This window comes from Falco peregrinus, chromosome 2 (genome assembly GCF_023634155.1).
Source record: "Falco peregrinus isolate bFalPer1 chromosome 2, bFalPer1.pri, whole genome shotgun sequence".
NCBI lineage: Eukaryota > Metazoa > Chordata > Aves > Falconiformes > Falconidae > Falco > Falco peregrinus.
Genome location: NC_073722.1, coordinates 87,480,859 through 87,502,438, shown reverse-complemented (window position 1 = coordinate 87,502,438; position 21,580 = coordinate 87,480,859). Strand labels below are relative to the sequence as shown.

Below are 21,580 nucleotides of genomic sequence, written 5' to 3'. Positions count from 1 at the left end.
GGCTCCCGCCCCCCTCGGTGGCCATTTCGTGTGAGGGCAGAAGGGGTGGTGGCGGCTCTGCCGATGTGGCCGTTGTGGGAGGCTTTTCTGGCCGCTTGGCCCCTCTTCAGTCACAGAGTGTTGATGCGGCCCCCGCCGCCCCTTCGCCGGACTTACGTAAAGGGCAAAACAAACAATTCGCCCGCGGCAAAGATGGCGGACATAGCAACAAAAGCCGATACGGTGCTTCCAGCTGAGATGCTCCTGGGATTGGCTAGCCACACGTGTTGCAACTCCTTTCTCTCAATCCCATTGGCGAAAACCCGGAACGGGTTGTGCACTTCGCCCAATCCGCTCTGCGAAGAAGGGACAGCCGCTTTTCCATTGGCCCGCGCACCGTGACGAGTAGACCAATAGGAAGGGGCAGTGATTTGGCGCCCAGTTTGAGTGAGGGCGAGCCGAGTTTGCCGCTGTTCCGCCGCCGCTTGGTTGCCGCCGCCATGTTTGTCTCCGACTGCCGTCGGGAGTTTTACGATGTGATTGTCAGCCAGGTACGGGCAGCTGGTCGCGGCCAGGGAGGGAGCGGTGACACCCCGGGACGTCCCGGCGGCGGGCGGAGCTATCTGCCTCAGTCCGTTCCCCGTGGGGCTGTGCCGGTTCCGGCCGCCTCGGGGAGCGGAGTAGGGGCCCGCTGTGGGGGTGGCGGCGGCGGCTGAGGCGCTGCGCTCCTCGGGGGGCGGCGGGGGTGGGGTGCCCGCGTCCCCGGGGCTGCCGGAACGCCGCCGGCGGGCGGACAGAAGGCCCCGGGCCGCGGTGAGGGCTGCGGTCCTGCCCGCCAGCCCAGACAGTTCGCCTCCAAATCCATTACAGTACCCAAGTACTTCGGGTATTCTTGTGGAGCTTTGTTTAACCAAGACACCTCTAGATTTGTTTTCCTCCTTTATATTTTTTTAACAGGTTTGATGGTGTGGTTTTTTTTCCTCCGACACCGAGTCTTGCATTCCGTCTTTGAGGTTTCTTTTGCAGGGTTTCTTGTCGCAGGTCTGGTGGGCTACTTTCATTTTTAACCCACAGTTTGCTTAACTTTGTTCAGAGTGGATGTGTACACTAAAGTGATAAAGCTTCTGTTGGGTATTTTTTTAGCATTTCTACCTGTGAAACTGTATTATGGACTGTGCAATGGAAAGCATTTCCCTCACCTTCCCCAGCTGTGAGCAAAATCTCAGCACCACCACTACCCCCAGCACTGAAAAAGACACCAGATAAATTTGTTTGCCTTAACGAGGGTTATTTCAAGAGTTGCCTTGCTCCTATTTTTGCTACAGATTTTCTTCAGTAAAACCTGTTCCAGATTCCACACTGAAAACATAGGCCTTTCTAGACGTGATGAAAATAGTTGTAGGGCTGACTAGCGTGTGTAGGGCTGACTATGTGTGGTTCGTAGGAGTCTGAATACTAGTTTCCTCGAAGCAGCTGATGTATTTTGGGTATGTGGGATTGTTTATGTTTACAGGAACAAAAATTGGCTTATTTTGGTTGCAGAGACCATTCAAAAGCAATCCTGTTTTATGCTTATTGTGATCACTGCCTACATTTCTTACTTTACGGTCTCACAGTGAGCTACATGTTTCACGTTGATACCTATGCTAATACTGTTACTCTGTTACTTTTGCAGCGGGTTCTACTTCTTGTTGCTTCAGATGTTGATGCATTATGTGCTTGTAAAATACTCCAAGTAAGTCTTTGTTTATTATCACTATAGGCTAACAATAAAAGAATAAGTGCTTTGAGATCCTTTTAATTGGTTTGAACTGAGGGAAGAGTGAAGGTTTAATCTGTTTTCTAACTTAATTTTTCCATGAGTTATGACACTGCACGTTGGCAAGTCATTCTCCCAGAGTTCATGTAGATTTGTTATTTCAGATGTCTTCAAAATAAAGATTAGTATGACGTAGAATTCGAGCACTGTATAAGAAATTTTCCCTCATCTCTGCTAACAGCCATTTGCTTCATTTCAGGCTTTGTTTCAATGTGATCATGTGCAGTATACGCTCGTCCCAGTATCTGGATGGCAAGAACTTGAAACTGCCTTTCTTGAGCATAAAGATCAGGTGAAAAAATACTGGAAACTTCTTAAATTGCAGCTCATCTTGTATAGATATGCGCTTCTTCCCTTTCCCCAACTTAAAATGTCAGCTTTTAAACTAATTATTATTACTGGTTACCTCAAAACAGTGGTTAAGTGTTAACATACCAATAACAAACTTGTCAAGTTTTTTATATCAGCTCAAATTAATGTGCTATGATTTTGATAGAGTAAAATTAAGTTTGCGCACATTTTGAGATATAAAAGGTGGTGATATTTGGTGTTCAACATCCCTGAATTTGGTGTTGTATCTTAGAAATTCTTTTTCCTCCTCAGACATCAACTATCAGAACAGAAATACAAGTTTTTGCAATGATGACTGCTTTGGAGGTTTTGTAAAGACGTTTCCTGTTTTCTGTGTTTCCTGCTAATTTAAGTAAAAAGCATTCTCTTTTTTTCTTCTTTTTTTCTTTTGGTTGCAGTTCAAATATTTTGTTTTTATTAATTGCGGTGCCAACGTTGACCTTCTGGAGATCTTGCAGCCTGAAGAGGATGTTTCTTTTTTCGTATGTGACAGCCACAGACCTATCCATGTAGTGAATGTTTACAATGACACACAGGTAAATACATTTCTTTCACAATAAAAATCTTCACACTGTGATGGGTGGTGTAGTGCTTTTCTTTGTTTTGCAAAACTGCTTGCAGTGTTAGCTAGTAGGTCAGGAAGCAGTATTAATGGATATTTGCAGTAGTAACGGACATAATCAGAAAAAAATTGTTTTCAGTAATAAAATATATACCGTTAGCAGTCTGATGTCAGTAGTAAGCACCTGTTAATCCTGTTGCTATAAATCAAACTGCTACAAATTGGAGCATAAACATCCTCCAGAATGTAACATGTACTCTCAGCATCTAGCAACACCTAGAATTTGAATATTAAGCACAGAGTATTTGACAACATCAACAAGCAAAAAAAATTGTATTTTTTTCAGTAGTGCTGTAACAAAGAAATAAATTTTTTACTCTTAATTTTGTATAAGTGTGGTCTTTATATTACAAAGCAATATTTTAGTTATGCCAGGAATCTATCACAGCCAAAATGAATTTTTAGTTTCTCTTACTAAGCATCTGAAGTATTCTTCTTGGTCATTTGAAATGTGTTGTAATCACTAAATACGATACTTTATTTTAAATAGTTTTCCTTTTTATTGCTAGATTAAGCTATTAGTTAAACAAGATGATGATCTTGATGTTCCTGCTTATGATGATATCTTCAGAGATGAAGAGGATGAAGAAGGGGACTCGGAGAATGAAAGTGATGGGTCAGAACCTTCAGAAAAACGTAGACGTTTTCAAGAGGTGTGTTTCTGCTACTTTATTATGAAAAGAAGGAAAATAAAACACTTATTACGTGCACTTTACATCATCATAATAATGGCATGTGATTTTAAAAATTATGTTCCAAGATTAGGTTATGTGTAATGCTGCCATAGTGTAACCAGTGAACCAAAAAGATCCATCTCTGATCATGTGCTCTGGGCTTTTCAGTCTAGCAATACAACTTGTTTAGATATAAACTTTTTTTTTCCTAATAATTGTTTGAGAAGGTAGAAGCTCAAAAATAAGTTAGCAATACATTTTGTCTGTCCTTGTAGCAGTAAACTAACAGAAGTATATTATGGTAGACAAAAAACTTAATTTGCCATATGTTATTTGTAGCATATTTTCTATTTGTACTGTACAAGGAAGCAAAGGCTTGAAGCTAGCAATATTAAAAGACAATTAAATGCAAAGGCATTCTAAGAGTGTATGTTTTTTCCTACTAATCTACAAAGGTTGCTAATTCAGCAAAAGCAGATAGCAGAAATTTAAAGGAAAATCTATAAAGAGCATACACACAAGCTGTTTTCAAATCTGTTAAGTATTTCACAAATATTAACTTGTTGGAGTTTTCAAGCTGATGGTGCTATTTATGGAGCTTAAATATACAGTGAGTGCCTTCCCCCCTGCCCTGCGCCAAAGTTAATTATCTCATCTTTATTTCTCTGTGTCGTTTTTATGTTGTGAAATGGTAGGATGCAATGTTGCTAGTGTTGAAAATACTGTGTGCTGGGCTTTTTATTTGTGAAGGTGGGCTAAATAAATGCTAGCACAGAAAGATGCCATGACTTTATAAAAAGTGTTTTCCTTGGAAAAATATTTGATAGTAATATTTTTGTCATTAGATGTTACTAACAGGAATCATTCTTCTTTTTGATTAAGACTTAGTCATTAAAGTATCTGAATAGGTGCTAATCTACCAGAGTGTTTTTTTCTAGCTTTTCAATATCCAAATTAATTTACAGGATGTAATAGAGAGAACAATGAAAAGACGACAAAGGCGAGAATGGGAGGCACGCAGGTGTGTTTAACTGGGTTTTTTATGTTGCTTGTATCCTTCTTTCTCTTTCCTTTGATTAAAATCTTATTGAGAATATAAAAACATGATACTATATACTGCTTGATTTGCAGGATGCTTTAGTTCTAACATTATTCAGAAAGCAGAGAGAGATATTTACTATCTAAAAATAAAATGTTTAAATGGGTAATAGCTGTACATAGTAATTTATAATTTTGAGTAGCAACTGGTGCATTGCTTCACTTGAAGTAGCTGCAGTATTCTTATCTTGTCAATCTTAGGGTGAAATTTGTGTTTCTGTTTTCTTCCTTTACAGTCCCGCTATTGTCAATAGCAATGAGCAGGAGCAAATCAGACAGGAAAAGTTTATTAAATCCTTCCTCAAATGCTAGTTTCTTTTTTGCTTTACGAGTACATTTAAGTATGTTTTCCATGTTACTACTAAAATCTAATTGCAGAAAAACAGCTTTTAGCCCAAGTTTAATTTTTTTAATTAATTGTAAAAATTAAATTTAAATATTATTTCACAACTCCTGGCATATATTTTTAATTGGATCCAATGACCAGGTCACCACTTAGTGAAATGTGGGTTTTTTTCCCCTTTTCAGAAGAGAAATTCTTTTTGATTATGAGCAATATGAATACCATGGGACATCAGTAAGTATAAACTGTCATTTGCTGTAAAAACACAATGTGCCAAGTAAAGTAATTGGACAATATTCAATGTTCTATCTAATACAATGTTATAATAATCTAACAATTTTATACATTATGATAAAATGTAAAAATCCCCAATATAACTATATTATTGTTATATATAAGATGTCATATATGTATAAGTAGTTTGACTTAGCAGTTTAATGTTTTCTGGTTGTGTACATCCAATTTTATGGTTGATTAATTACTTCATAGAAACAATACTGGTAGACTGGCAGGCAATGGCCAACTGAGTCACAGTGGCAAATGTGATGTTAACAGTGGGGGAAAAAGACATACCAGAACTAACAACAAAATTTGTTATTTGATGTCTAAGTATCAGGATATTTCAAACATAGCACTTAAGGTATCAAACTGTTCCTTCTGTCATTTGGCCTCTTGCCTGATTATGCTTTGTTAAGTGCTGCTTTATACGTAATGCAGGTTTGCAGAGCTGTATACGATATTTTTCTTTCTACTTAGTGTCTCAGAGAGTAAGACACTGGCAGATTGTCAGACAAGTGTGATTTGTAGAGCTTTAGTAACACGCTAGTACTTGGCAAATTTGTTTAACAAGGTAAAGGTATTGTGTTTATTTATCCTGTCTTTTTGCTTTTCTCTCATGTAGTCTGCGATGGTCATGTTTGATCTGGCATGGATAATGTCTAAAGATTTGAATGACATGTTGTGGTATGTTTCCGTTATCATTTTTCATAAGGGCTAGAAGCTTAAACCCTTAGTAAAAAGAGGCAAGATTTCCCAAATCTATTTGATTTCAGTAGTAGGTTCCAGTTTATTTTGTGAGTCTTGAATTTGTATGTCTTGAATTGGAGGACACATCTGTGTGAATTAGAGGCAATCAACAGATTTTGCATGGAAAAAGGGAAGATGGTGCTGTATGTGTATATCTGTTAAAGGGGGAATAATATTTGTTATTAACTTCTACATATTGTTGGTAAATGGTGTTTCTGACTTGTTCTGCTACATGCTTAGACAATTTAATATACTGTACTGGAATTTTTTTTTGTTAACTTTTCCCCCTTTTTTTCTTTCCAATTTTAGGTGGGCTATTGTTGGCCTGACAGATCAATGGGTCCAAGATAAAATCACTCAGTAAGAAAGACTTTCTTTTAAATATACTTTTGTTATTATTATGTTTTATTTATTAATCTATCTTTTAAATTTATTTTTTTTAGGAGTTACTAATAGCAATTGATAGGGATCAGGAAATGTATGGGAATTAATATAGCACAGGATAATTAATAAACAGTGATATTAAATATCTTAATGACTGAATGTGATCTGATGCCTTCCAAAAATGGAAATATATATTAGAAAAACCTGTATTTTCCTTTTATACCACTCACTTTATACTATTTTTTTTAAACTCATTTTAGTTTATAATTTTGTGAACTGGTGTTTAATAGCCGTTGACATAAACATAAGCTTGGTATAGTTTTATTAAAGGAAAAAAAGTGTATGTTATGTATCCTCCAGCTTCCTTTATAGTTCTAGTTAACAAGTTTTAGATATTTTTTTCTTGTTTTTATTTCCTTCTAGATACTGTCAGATTTCTAGTAGTACATGTGTAGACATTAATTCTTGTGTTCTATTGTTAGTAGACACTGATGTTTTTAAGGAAATAAATGCAATTAATTAATTTCATTGGTCAATCTGCCTCTGTATTGGTTTTATTTTAGCTTCAGTTGCCTGGGTGTATGGCTGAATGTCAACAAAATATTATTTAACAATTTGGGTTTTTTTAAAGGTGTATCTACATTTTTCAGGCTGCTGACTGACCGATGTGTAAACTTTAGGAAGCATTTTTATATTCTCATAATCAAGAACAAAAATACAGGGGAAGAAAGTGATTTAACAGTTTGTTTCTGTTTAAGAATGAAGTATGTGACTGATATTGGAATCCTACGGCGTCATGTGTCTCGCCATAACCACCGCAATGAGGATGAAGAAAATTCTCTGTCAATTGATTGCATGCGAATAGCATTTGAGTATGAGTATCCTTGCATAAGGTCTGGGGAAAAAGAACTTTGTAAACCACAGTTCAGTTTTTATCTAGGAAAAAGAAATAAATCCCAGCACCATCTCTGCTGCTGAGAATGGAATTAAAAGAAATGGAAATGTGGATGTTTTGTTGAACATGAATCCCTACTTCAACAGCTCATGTAGTTGGGTTCAACTTAACCTTTCAGAGAGTTACAAGTCAGTGTTGCTTGTCTTGTGTTACATGCACATGCAGCTTCTAACTCTGTCTTATATATTGCATTGTTGCACTACATAAGGGCAACTGAAGACCAACTTACTGTTCCGCGGGTTTTGTTACTATTTGTAACTTCAAATGATACATGTATTTATAATTATTAGCCCTAACTCCTGTTCAGTCTGCGCCTGGCACTTTACCAGCACTGGTCTCTATATGAAAGTCTCTGTAACACTTCATATACCTCTGCGAGCCTTAAGCTTTGGTCTGTACAAGGGCAGAAGAGGCTCCAGGAGTTTTTGGCTGACATGGGGTGAGTTTTATAAAAATCTGGATCTTGATTAAAAGATCGTTTGTTTCAATGAATTGTGGGAAAATATTGAGAATATAGCTTGTGAGTAAACTTGTTAGTTTTTAAATATGATTTTGGGGCCCTCAGTAGGCTGCAGTGTCAGAGTTGAGTTACGCAGCTTGTGTCTTGGTGTACAAAGAATACTTCATGTGTATACCTTTATGGAATAGTAGATTAGTATGTAACCTATGCTTTTTCACAATTGCTCTTCAATCATTAAAGAAAAAAGAATGTAAACAAATGTAGTCAGACTTAACTTGCTAAATTATCTAATATTAAAAAAGACTTAGGAAAGGAAGGGAAAATATTTGTTTCTTTTGGCATATCTATCAGTGTATTTTTTCCTTCTGTTTTTAGTTTGCCTTTGAAGCAAGTGAAACAGAAGTTTAATTCCATGGACATGTCTTTGAAAGAAAATCTTCGGGAAATGATTGAAGAATCTGCAAACAAGTTTGGGTAAATTGTTTTAAATAAAATGCTTTATCTGAAAATACTTTTCAATGCAGTTAATATTTTTGTATGAGTAGGGTGTAGCATCTTGTTTGAAAAATGGTTTGAGGTTGATGAAGTAATACTAGGCTTGATGCAAATGTTAGGTATGATTTTTCTTCATGTTATTAACATTAACATACTGAGGAGATGGCTGGTCAGTGTTGGTAATAATATTGCTAATGTTAATCTTTACTGGTTTTATTTCGCTTTGCAGAATGAAAGATTTAAGAGTTCAGACCTTCAGCATTCACTTTGGCTTTAAGAACAAGTTCTCAGCAAGTGATATAGTTTATGCAACAGCTTCTCTCATGGAGAATATAGAGAAAGAGGGCCACGAAACAACTAATTTCATTAAAGCTTTGGACAGTCTTTCCAGGTACTGAAAATATATCTCTTTGTTCTTTTAGAATTTTATTTAGGGAACAACATGGGTTACTTATGAAGGATCAATGCATCTTTTAGATAAGTCGGTGAAGAACAATCAAAGTATTCCTGTGAATAGCTTTTAGATTTCACTTCTATGTGAAAAGCTTTATTTCTATATCAAAGTGTCTATTTTGATTCTTTCTGTTGCAGGGGTAACCTGGACAAACTGCACCAAGGACTGGACCTAGCCAAAAAGCAGTTACGTGCCATTCAGCAGACGGTGGCCAGCTGTATTTGCACCAACCTTGTAATTTCTCAGGGGCCTTTTCTGTATTGCTGTCTCATGGAGGTCAGAATTCTAGTTTTTGGCTGTCTCATTTGACTTGTTATATTTGGCTATATCAAACTTGAATAACACTGTTTTCCTTACTGCTTGATTGAATAAGAATGCCTCCATCCCGAAGAACCTATTTATTTATACTGTACTATCCTCTGATGGGTCAATATTGACATCTACTCTGAACTTCCCAAAGGAAGATTCAGCCCTCTCAAAGGGGGACGTGGGTGAGCTCAAACACTAATATTGTAATGCTTCTTGTTCAGCGTTGTTTGAGCCACACAAAACTTTTAGACTTTTCAGTAGATATTACAATCCAAGATGATTCTTCCATTTACTGAATTTTAATTGAAATAATTCTTCTTTTCCTAGGGCACACCAGATGTGAAACTGTTTTCCAAACCAGTGTCTCTGTGCCTGCTTAGTAAATACTTACTCAAGTCATTTGTTTGCTCTGTAAGTAATTCAAAAGCTTTTGACTAACAAACTTCTGGCCTATGTAGTTGTTATTGTTCTGTTGGATGCTTGCAGATGATTATTAAAAACATATGAAAATATTAGTAATGTTTTTCCGTTAATTGGTTGGATAATTTTAGCACATCTGTGCATGCTGTTCTAGGAAATTTTCATTACTAAGATACTGTCTAAAACCTTTGTGTAATTTTGTAAGTTTTGAGGGAGCATATCACTAAATGTGTACTTTGAAGAGTCTGTTTGAGTAAAATCCTCTGATCTTTACAACTAATACAACTGAAATTAAATTGCATTTATCTTTTGTACTATTAGTTACACAATTCATTAAGGTTGAGAACTGTCTTCAGAGTGAGCTCTTCTAAATTTGTAAATTAAATTTATGGTGATCAATCTTTGCCAGATTGCATCTTTGTCCTCATTTTGAAAATTAGATGTGATAAATAACTAGGTTGCCACTAGGACCAGGACAGCATTTTTAAAACTCGCTGCAAAACATTTACCTTAAGAAGAGAACACTTTAAGCAAGCTTCTATTTTGTTTACTGTAATTATGAAAAAAATTTTTATTAATTAAATCACAAAACTTGTTAAACTTTCAGCTTAGTGCTGTAAGACAATATGACAGGGGAAAATAATTTCTAGTGAAGACTGTGTTTGTCAATGTTTTACCTTTTGTATTTCATATAAAATAATCTTTGCGAAAAAAAAAAAACCAAACCTCGTCCATGTTTTTAGATACCCATACCTGCAATTCTGGTTTTGTGGGGTTTTTTTGTTTGTGGCGGTTTTTTTAAGAGCTTTTTCTTTACTGTAAATCATATCTTGTCTGCCCACATAATTTCAATGTTACAATGGAAAGCAAGATTGGAGAAAAGAATTGAATTTTTTTCCTTAATGTGACTTTAGGAAAGAAGGGGATTAAGAGATTGTGTAAAGAAACAGTCTTCTGTTGAACCGCATTATAGCGATATCCTTAAATTGAGATTTGTAATAGTATCTCACATGCAAAGCTGAAACTAAATTGTTTCCTGAGTTTTGTCTAACAGTCTTTCTGACTTCCAGACAAAAAACAAGCGTTGTAAATTGCTGCCACTGGTAATGGCTGCACCAATGGATGTTGAACAGGGAACTGTGATCATGGTGGGGATTCCTCCAGAGACAGAGAGCTCTGACAAAAAGAAGTAAGCATATTGTTTCAAAGTTCTTCCTAAAGGTTATCTATAGACTTTTCCTGTCTCTGAAGCAAATATGTCTTTCCTGTACCTATTTAACCCTGAATATGTTGATTTGAATTGTATCCTCCTTAAAAAACATGCTTTTTCATATGGTATGCATGAGAAATTTTGAGAGAGGATACAGATGTCCCGCAGTTTCCTTGCAAGTTGTGGTTAAGGTTTTTTTCCCCCTCTCCCTCTTAACTATTTCTTTATCTTACAAGAAGGCAGTAGTTCACTATATGACCCATGACTTCATTTCTTAGACCCTGTAATGTTAAGATTCTTGCGCTTGAATAAGCGAGGTACATGTTGAATACCAGGCACATGAAAAACATCTGGAAGACATTTTCAACTCTCAGCAAGGAAAATGTTCCATGTTTCTAGCTTAGTAAATCTATCCTTTTCTGTAATGCTTATTTGTTTTTCTGTTCCTCTTCTAGCTTTTTTGGAAGAGCATTTGAGAGAGCTGCGGACAGTACCAATTCCAGGACTTTACATAACCATTTTGACATGTCAAGTGAGTAATGCTACCTATCGCTTCAGTCACCAAATAGTCCTTTAGGGGTCAGTGTTTACGCAGTCTCCATAAAGCATGACTGTAGACAGTATAGTCATTTGTCTGTATCTTAGATGCAAACATCGAAGGTGTGTATGTGACACACTATTCCTGAGCCTAGCATAACACAAAGTATGTTATTTGTCAGTCTTTTTTCGAAGTATTGTCATGTGCAGATATGATTACCTACTAATACAAGCACAGGCTTGTGTATCTTTTTGAGATGATGTACATATGCGTGGGGTAATGATTTTCATATGTGCACTAAAGTGTAAAATCTATGAGGTTATCTGTGAGGGGCTTTATATTTAGCAGCCAAACAAAGTATGGTATTCATGTTACGAGATGCATTCTTTATTGTCTGTTTGAAAAATGAGGCACTTGTGCAATGAGATTTGCCTATCTTTGTCCGTGCTTAAAAAAGGTAGTTTTTAACATATGTGCTTACATATGCATGTTGAACATACAAAGAAACATGCCTAGATTTTAAAAGTGGCTGCTATATCAAGTTGTAAGCACCTAGAGACCTGAGTTCACTGAAAACTAGGAGCAAGTGCTTTGCATTTTGTCCAATTAAGTAGTGTCTCTTTTTGCTTCTTAAAGTTGATTAAGAATAGAAATAAGTATAGTCACAATTATTATTCTTTAAGTGTGATTATCTGGTATATCTTTCAGTTATTTGCATCTTGTAATAAAATATTTCATATTTTAGTAATTGAATTGAAAACAGAAGACCGGAGCAAATTTCTGGATGCACTCATTTCTCTCTTGTCCTAAAGGTAAGACAGCATAAGGAGAATTAATTAAAAAAATAATTACAAGTAAGTTACTAGCCTGTTAGTATCTGTAGAATGTTCTAAGAAAATGTGGCAACATCTAGTGAAAATATAAATTGAAGAGTTTCTTATGAAGACAATTGTTTTCTTCTTGGGAGGAGGCAGACAATGTATAAGAAATTTTAGGGTTTTTTCCTCCTTAAAAGATTTATTTAAGTTTTATCATCCATAAGCTTCTCTTCCACTGTTCTTAACTTCTTGTGGCTTTTTAACTTCAGCTGGAAAAGGAGCAGCAGTTCCTGTCGTGAAAGAAATTGGGGTATTAGCTAATTGTAGCTGATACACTGTTACTGGCTTTTAATTATGATGGCTGGTTTGAGCTGAAGATAGAATTTTGGCCATAGCAATACCATTCTTGGCTTTGATGCAAATGTACAATTTGCATTTTTGTTTCACAGTCTTAAGGCTGTAGTCTATGTTAATATGTAGTTTTTATCTGGAATAAAGATGGGGCTCTAAGATTTTATTTGTAGTTGTGACTATAGCTTCCCACTTGATCAAAGTCTGTTTTAAGCTACTTTAGGGCAAGACAGATTTTGCTGTAGATCTTATGAGGCTGTCTAATTGCTGGAATTGTCTTGAAATATTCACTGCTTTTCAATGATGAAAATGATGTTTTTATTGGAGGGGGTGTGTGTGTGTGTCTGTTCTGCAGTGATGGGTGGGAATAGCTTGCTTTCTCCCAAAGAGGCAGCTAAATTGTTTTGTAAAGTCTGTTCAGACAATCTGTGAGGCTGGTTGCAAGTATATAAAGTACCTTATGGCTTTTTCATGTCTAGATAAGATTTGGTGTTTAGTATTAACATGTAAAGTAATCTGACAAGATTATCTCTACACTACATATACAAAAGCAAAGAAATAAGGTGAAGAATTCGACAGCAGTCTGTGAATGTTGGTAGTCCTAGCCAAATCACATATGACTTAGCTTTTTGCAAAAAGCTATCAAAGCTATAATTTTTCTTCTGTAACGGTGGATCAGTAGCTGCAATTGTTGTTTGTTAGATGGCATAGTCATGCGTGGCTTCCAAGATTTCTACTTTTTGTTTCTTTCTTTACGCTCTGAATACTGGTTGTTCAGTTTGTCTTCTGTCCTTGTTACACAGTGGTGTTTTCTGGCTTCTTGTGCTGGAAGCTGAGGATCAGGTGCTCTGAAATGATTTTGGATGTTCCAAAGTTCATGGTGCTGCAATGGTGATGTATTGTCTTGCTTTTTCTTAAAATGTACCGTTACTGGCCTGGACCATTGTTTTTATGCCTCTTGGAAGGTTAAAAGGATTTTAACCTTAGGGCACACAGACACTGAATGCTGCTTGTTTGTAAATATCCCATCCTTGTAACGGCAAAAGTTGTCAACCAGGAGTATGTGCAAATTGGACTTCTTTTTGTCAAACCTGCTTTTATTAGTAGACATGTTCCTGTGATGATTAGTTGTTGCCCAATAACAAAAAAAAAAGGTTTGAAGAAGTTCCATTTTTATATTATATTATCATTTAAATATTCTTTTTTAATTGTCTTGAATGCTTTTTTTTTTTTAATATAAGAAACTTGCTGAAAATCTCCTTGAAGTTCTAGAATGTTGAAACTTTTTTAGTACTATCAGGTTGAGGTCTTGTACTTTAACTGAAACAGCTGTTTTGTGAGATGGATTTTAAACCCCCTAAAAATCTTAAAACCTAAGTACTGAGTAACTGCCAAATACAAAATGAAAAATCTGGGGAATTTCGGTATTGATAAAGCATTTTTCGTCATGCATTGTGATACTGTATTGTCACTTGTAGCTTGGCTTTGGGAATAACTTTCCTGGAAAGAGTCTAATCCTCAATCCTGTTCCATAACAGATTTCATGTCACTTTTGCCATAGGAAATTGTGTGGTTTGTTAAGCTTAATTTTCTGTGCATTGGGTGGCTATGTATATGTGTACATTTGGAATTCTGTTCTTGCAATGTTGCTTGAATTCTCTGTGACTTCAATCTTTTCATGTACTATAATGAATGCGTAAAGGTTATGTATCATCACAACATACTTTGTCCAGAATTTTAATATAGGTTAATTTAATATTAAATGTGGTTTAAATGTAGCAAACGTAAAGCTAATTAAACTATATCTTTTTATTCAAACAGAAGTTATTTATTTTTTAAATATTGTCATTTTATCTGAGTAAAATCCCCGTGCCAAGCTACAACGGCCAAAAAATTGTACCTTCTAAGATAAAACAGAATGCCATCTTTTTGTTTTGCATGTTTACTTGGTAGTATTGACAATAAATGTATTTCCCCCTTACCAGCGTACTTTGGGTTTTGCCTGTACACAGCTTACAGTAATTTTATTACATATCTGAAGTAGATTACTGTGCTTTAAGTCTCTGGAAATGGAAACACTGAAGTTTGTTGTTTTTTTGAACACTGATACCAGTGCCAAGCCACGATGACAATGTAAAAGCTGGGAGTATGTGTGACACTTAAGTGCGCTTCTGAATATTTTCACTTTATCTTTCAGTTGCAAGCTGCTGAGTGAGTTAAGTGAATTTCTGAAATTTACCTTAAACCTATCTGTCACAAAAGAATCACTGTCATTTCCACAGCACTCAATGACTGTAACTTTAGTTCAGCTCTATCATATAGTTAGTGCTTTCATGCTTCTAGATGTAAATATCAGAGAAAAACATGGTTAGGTTTAACAGTAAATACAATGTACTCCAGTATGTAAGACCACCTTCATGGATACGGAATTAATAATGTGTGCTGGGTAAAACTGAATTTCTACTTGCTTGCTCAGTAAATGCATAAAATGTCTTGCACATCCTGGATCTTCGACTCATGGTTCAGTGGCCATCTATCAGGGAATCCTAAACAAACAAATAAATCCCCTGTTTTCTCCTTCTACCAAACCTGTAGACAGGGGAAAAAAAAAACACGAGGAAGGCATCAAAAAGCATGGACATGTAACATCTCAGTTTAATTACTATCTCTGTTTTTAGTTACATTTAGTGTTTATGTTTTCAATACATGGAATAGTCTTGATGGGTACCTTAGCAAGCTATTGCTTTTATCTTCTTGTTTGGGGGTCTGGTTTTCCTGTTTTATTTCCTCCACCTGCTCATTAGAATCTCTGTGTGAACCTCTTCATCTCACCTCGTCAGTTCTCTTATTGCTGTTGTATCCCCTGTCCCTCTCCTGGAACTTCTATGTATTTACTCAATTTCCCTTTCAGAGCATGCTTGGGTTCTGCTACCACTTTTTCCTGCTGTTGTGATAAACACAGATCTTGTGTTGCAATGAAATTGGAAGGGGGGGGAGTGTTTGTGTGTTTTAGTAGGTGACTCTCACAATCTTGAAAAATGGACAAATTTTCAGGTGCATGCACCCTTTAGCTTCGGCACATTGCATCGTGCTGCAAGCATGAGAAATGGGAACTAGTTTTTATAGTGGTTGTATTTGTTTATGATGTGTTGGTAATTGCTTTACTGGCAGGTTCTTTGACCTCCAAAAGATGTGTAAGCTTCAAGCTGTTGGATCTATTACATGGAGAATAAGCTTCCCTTGTTTCCTCCTTTATTGCTTTTTGGTCTTTGGTGGTTTTTAAGGTTCTAGTTTTCCCAAGGTCTACTGGAATTGCCAGGAATGCTTTTGCAAATTTTAGAATTGATCAGCTGTTGAACCAATCCCTAGAGCATCCAAATGTGGCCTGAAATCAGTCAGGAATGCTGACTGCTATGTGAAAAGGAAGTTATTAAATCTGTGTGGAAACCTGAAGAAGTCTCTGCTGATAGATAAACACCTTTGCATGTCAACGTGTTAAAATATGTAAAATAGTATCAAACACTCCTTATGCAGTTTATTCTATGTTATGGAGTTTGTAACTTAATATGTTAATATTACTTGGAGAATCATTGTATGGGAAGATCCAAAACTGTGGAATCCTCAGTGTGTTGACATAGAAGTAGCTCAGCTCAGCAGCAGTGAATTGGTGGTGTGAATGGCTCGCTGAAACTCTTGTGTAGTTTAGTTAAAATGGTCACTTCTTACAGTTCAGTGTTGGACAGAGACTCCATGCCAGGAACTCTTGACATCTCTTCATGAAGAGATGATTATGCATTTGATTTATTTGCCCAAACAGAAAATGTATCTCCTATGAGTCTTTTAAAATAAATAAAGCACCAAGAAATTGGCGTACCCTCTTGGATGTATGGTAATATTTCACTTAGCCATGTCTGAATACTAATAGAAACATTCCCTGAGGATTATATTTGAGCTGCAGTACCTCTTTTTCTTCCACTGTGTTTGCTTGCTGTAATAGCCTTGTAATGAGCACTTTCAATTATTTCTGCTGCTGCTAATCGGTTTTAGAGAACAATAAAAGCATGAAACAAATCCTTTAAAATGTTTTTGTATTTTTAAGAATATAAAATAATGAAAATCCTTAAATACCAAAGTACTGAAGTAGTTGAACAAGCTGACTAATTATACCATCCCTGCACAGTGATTCATGGCCGCTTTCTTTCTGGAGTAATAAATTTAGCCATAATTGAAATTGCATAGTAAGGACCTCATCTGATTGGAATTAAAGTGAATCCCTTTCCCCAGAAGATTCATAGTGACTTAATAGACTTGTACTTACCAATATCAAGGGTGCATAGTGGGTAATAATTAATTCTTACTTTACTGTTTCTCTTAAGAAAAAAAAAAAAAGAAAAATAATTACAAGTCTATTGTATAAATGGGCTGTTGGGTCTATGCCACTTTAAACATTGTAGTAACAGCCACGGGGGGAGACCATGGGCCGTTTAATTGGTATCTTGACCTCTGTAATGTCAAAAGCAGGTGCTGGGGAAGAGTATAGAAACAAAACAATTGCTATGATGCTTTCTTCCAGATACAAACACAAGTACTCTCCCAGTCCTCAGACACCCTGAACCAGGTGTAGTTTCTGTGTATTTGGTAACTGTCAGTAGTTAACTGTGAACCTGGATAACTTCCTCCTGAATACTTGTAAAATTCTAGTCTGTGCAATATTCTGTGGTGAGTAGATCAGCAACCTAGACAGATGGGTGAAAAACCACAACTTCTTACTTTTTTGTTTTTTTTTTTTCAACTTGCCAATTGCTAGCTTATTTGGTGCTCTGTAGTCCCTACCTTACTGTGTACTCATCATTTTGTAAATCTTTTTTATATTCTCCACTCATCTTTTACCAGTCTTCAGAATCGCAACCTAATTTTCCCTTTTTCAGGAACTGTTCTGTACCCTGATTACCATGTTGCTCTTCTCTGAATCCTTTTCAGACAGGAGAGAACAAAACCTACACACAGTATTCAAGGTGTGGGTGCACAAGTCTATGGAGTGGTATAATAGTGTTGATTATTTTCTGTCCCTCTGTTTATTAATTCTTAACACTCAACTTTGCCCTTTTGACAACTGATGGCAAAAAAGTGAAGACAAAAACAGTGAAGAGATTATAAACTCTGTTTACAATTTTAGAAAGGAATTTTTGGTTACAGAAGTAACAGAAGGTTGCTGTTTATATTTTCTCTGTTGTTAATGGAAATTAAAGTCTCTACAATGATTTCTAAGCAAATTCTTTTGTAAACATTCACTATTTTTACTTGCTATTGTAAAACTTGTTATATACAGGACAGAAAATATTCCTAGGTTGAATATTTGGTCATGGTAGGGGGTTTTGCCTTGATCTAGAGGAGCATGTATGCCGATCCTCAAACTGTCTTTTATGCTTTGGTCCTTAGATGGGAATATGGTTGATACTACAACAATATGGGCTCTATATTCTTCCCACTGCTCACCCTGACTACTCTTAGAGCCTACTGCTTTTATGGCAGAAGCAATAAATCAGAGATATGTCAGCGTCTGGTGTTTTTTACCTGCTGTACCATTGATTTGAGTTTATGCTAGTAGATAGCAATCATCACTTTTAAACCTGACAGGATCTGGGAGAGCCATTGCGGTCTTAATATTCTGAATGGCTTGTGGGAGAGCTGTCATTTGTTTAGTAAAATCCAGTGAAACACTAGAAAGGTTGTAGGCAACTGTCCTGACAAGTGGAATTCAATGGGACCAGAAATGAAGGTAGAGAAGGCCTGGGGAGCATAACATAAATGTTGGAAAGCTTGAGTTTGTATGTTGCTGTTCTGTCATTTGTTTTAAAAGAGAAAGGTGGTAATGTACAGCAAGGTTTAATCTTTGTTTTCTGGAATTTTCCAATCAAAAATTTTATTACAAAGGTATATATTCCTACAGTCATGAGGTTTCTTATGGAAAGAAGTAATTAAATGGGGACGGCGGGAAAAGTGCCTTAGAATTGTCATGTTTAGAATTTGTAATCTCAGTGTCTCAGACTACAAAGGGAAAACTAACTCTGAAATGTTTCAAGACATCTTTCATTCTTTGGTTTCACTTTTTCCACTCCCATTATCAGCACAGCATTTCCAGTCCTCAGTTGCCCATAAATACAAGAGAAGTAAAATGTTGCTTCTTTCTATGAGAGATTGCTCTAATTGCTAGTCTGGAGTACCCTAGTTTTAAAGTCTGAAAAAGGGAAGTTTTAAAATAAATTTCTTTTGTATGGGAGTTCTCTGAAAATGGCTTTGTTGAGTTGAACTTGCCACTCAGGGTATGCTAACATGCAAAGATAGGAGTAGTATGAAAGGGTATTTATTAAAAGGGGAGTAATTAATAGAGTGTCACAGCTGAGGAAGAAACAAAACTTGAAACACTCAGGACTGTTCTCAGGACATCATTTGTTTGTTGATCTTATGTGTGTGTCTGTCAGTCATGATGGTCTTGATTCCCTCATAGAAGGCATATTCTTGAAAACATTCTTCTGAAAGTGACATTGTGAGTCAGTCTGGCTTGTCAGAGGCAAAGCAAGCAGTGAAATATTTGTTTCTTTAAATGGAAAAATTGAAGTCCCTCTTGGCTCTTGTGTACCATTGTTGGCTTCAAGGTGGTACTGAAAGTTCCCTTTGGATCAGATTCAAGGACTAAGGAAAATCGCTGCCCAGGGTGGAGCTCTATAGTACAGTGCCACCTTTATGCTCAGCATTTGGGTTATAAACATTTTCTTAGCAGGAAATATTACAAAACATTCTCTAGGGAAAGAAAATAATGTGAACTTTTATTTCAGACTGGACTCCCACTCTCCTCAAGCATTTGAGTTTTGTTTTTTGTCATTCAGAAGGTGGCAGAAGCAAGACAAAGGTCAAACACATTCAAAGTAGGCAAGAGATCTTTTACTCATTTGTACACAATTGCATGACAGTCCTGGGTCTGGCAGAGAGCAGAGAATGTAGGTTTCTCAGTCAGTGCTGTTGTGTGATAGAATAAGTTTTATTTCCTCTTCCCCCTCAAGGCAGGGTGGGTAGCTGGGTGGCTACCCTGGCACTTGTTACTTTGCCTTGCTACCCGTTACTGAGTTGAGTAGCTGGGCAATATATTAAGATCTCAATAAGAGATAAAAGAATTACCTGGTAATTTGATCTCATAAAGTGTGGTATTCTCAATGAGCTGAAGGCTCAGAAAACATCCTTAAAGCAGGATTAAAATCAAGCTCTCTGTAGAAAGCTTCCATATAGTAATTTGTGAGCAAGCCTAATCATACCTCATGAACTAAACTAAACTAAGACAGGTACACAAGCCATATCACAATGTAGTTCCTTCTGGTGGTGAATCTGGGTTTATTTTATTAAAAGAGATCTGAGATTTCTTTATATTCTCCACTTCCACAACGTTCCTTCTGAAGTCTTTGCCACTTGTTTAAGAACAGTAGATGTCTTCTCTGGGTATTCCTTGATGTTAACTAGGTTACATGTGTTAGATAAATACTGTGATATTCTGAGTCCTTTGTTTTCTTTTGAAACCAGTTCTAATTGAGATGATGGCTTCCTGCCCTTTGCAAAAAAGTAATGCTCCCTTACAAAAAGAGATGCTGTCTTTTTAAGTGGATGAAGCACTTAGAGTCACCTCTTGTTGATACAGCCTGTCTGTTTTTTCAGTCCCTGTGGTGTTGGTGTCTCTTTCCACTGTTTAGCTCAGTGGAATTTACTTTCATTTAATCATTCATTTGCAGCATGTCAGTGGAAAATCAGAGGCACCTGCCATTGAATTGGAAAGAATTCATAGGGACATTCAGCTCTTGGTATGTTTCTTTTTGCTGAAAGAAGTCACCAAGGGGCTCCTGAAATAAGCATGCCATTCGTAATTGTCTCCTGTCTGATCTGAAAGTCGAGCTAGTAGCCTATATAGAATGGGCATGTAAAATGGTATTTTCTTTAAACACTGTTGTGGTCAATGTAGTAATTCACGATTCAAATAACAGGAGTGTAGAATACACGTCAGGTTCTTATGCTGTTTTATGGCAACTGTTTTGTGTTAGCCATCTGCCTGATTGTTTGAAGTTGTAGCTTTTTAAGGGATTGTCACATTCCTAAATATTTGTATATTACATTAAATGTGGCATTGGAGAGCTTGAAGGAAAAGTTACTTTTGGCTCCAAATAAGTTCATTTTTAAATGAATACAGACTAAAATGAACGGAGGTGGAGGGAGGGGCATGACTCCCTTCTGTGGCTTGGGAAAATCTCCTTTTAGATGAGTGAGGCTGTTATAATAAAGCATTTCATGAGAGTGGGGAATAAACAGGAATTTAAACTGAAAGAAGCAAAGATCTTGCACTAGTCATTTCTTGAGACCTGGTCTGTAGTTTCAAATACTGCCTAAATAGATCTCGTCAGCACTGAGTATTTTTAATATTAGGAAGCAGTGATTTATCTTATAATGTTTTCCTATTGTATGGATATTTTCAATTATTCTGCTTCCAAGGATGATGGTGAGAAACCATTGGTGCCTGTAAGATACTGTTGTCTTGTATCTGCTGTTACAGTTACCAGAAGTAGGTCACCTGTGAAGAGGTCACAGGATTAGAGCTAGGGTAGCTTGCAGTACAAAACTCTAAAGAGATGGAGAAGAATCTTCCTTTAAAAAGTATGCCATTCTGGATCTGGGTGGGGATGTGTGGCTTATGCCCACAAAACAGATTCTGTGAATAGCAGCATGCACTGCGGTCGAGTATGCTCTGAGGTATGAGATGACCTTCTTGGACCTCTGCTGTGTTCCTCTTCTCAGATACACACTGACTAAAATTTCCTCCGCCTATTGTACAGGGTAACAATCATCTTTAAGGAAATTACCAATATGAATTTTTACTTGAGGCTGCTGTTTCCTTCAGGAAAGTCTGTTTTAACGGGAAGTGGGCCTTGTTACATTATGTGGAAGCTGTTTTTTTCTGGGTTTTTCCAGTGATAACTGTCCACTTCAAAGAAACCCAAAAGAGTATTTGGCTGCTTCCCACTAATCACTCTTTGTGGGGCAGACCACATCTTGGCAGTTTTTGTTTACATGATTTCAAATTTGAAAAACCATTGCCCTACAGTCTCATGATGCAAGCCTGGTCTCCAGGCTACTCAGGGTGTCCTGCAAATCTTAGAGCCCTTAGAAAAATTAATAGGTTAATGGAAACAAGATCTTGACCTTTACAGTTGCAGACTTGTGCTGTAATGTAATTCTG

At 36.7% G+C, this 21,580-nt stretch overlaps 1 protein-coding gene across 1 annotated transcript; it reads left to right on the top strand.

Moving 5' to 3' along the window:
- The first annotated feature begins 42 nt into the window (after window positions 1-42).
- Window positions 43-14,287, top strand: CDC45 (cell division cycle 45). The gene is made up of 19 exons (XM_005233282.3): window positions 43-530; window positions 1,655-1,714; window positions 1,998-2,090; window positions 2,548-2,685; window positions 3,281-3,424; window positions 4,411-4,466; window positions 5,072-5,120; window positions 5,788-5,849; window positions 6,222-6,272; window positions 7,055-7,174; window positions 7,559-7,690; window positions 8,087-8,185; window positions 8,436-8,597; window positions 8,798-8,936; window positions 9,297-9,380; window positions 10,460-10,578; window positions 11,055-11,131; window positions 11,883-11,949; window positions 13,110-14,287. The coding sequence occupies exons 1-18, from the start codon at window positions 480-482 to the stop codon at window positions 11,945-11,947; spliced, it is 1,701 nt and encodes a 566-aa protein (XP_005233339.1). The 5' UTR covers window positions 43-479; the 3' UTR covers window positions 11,948-11,949; window positions 13,110-14,287.
- The last annotated feature ends 7,293 nt before the right edge of the window (window positions 14,288-21,580 follow it).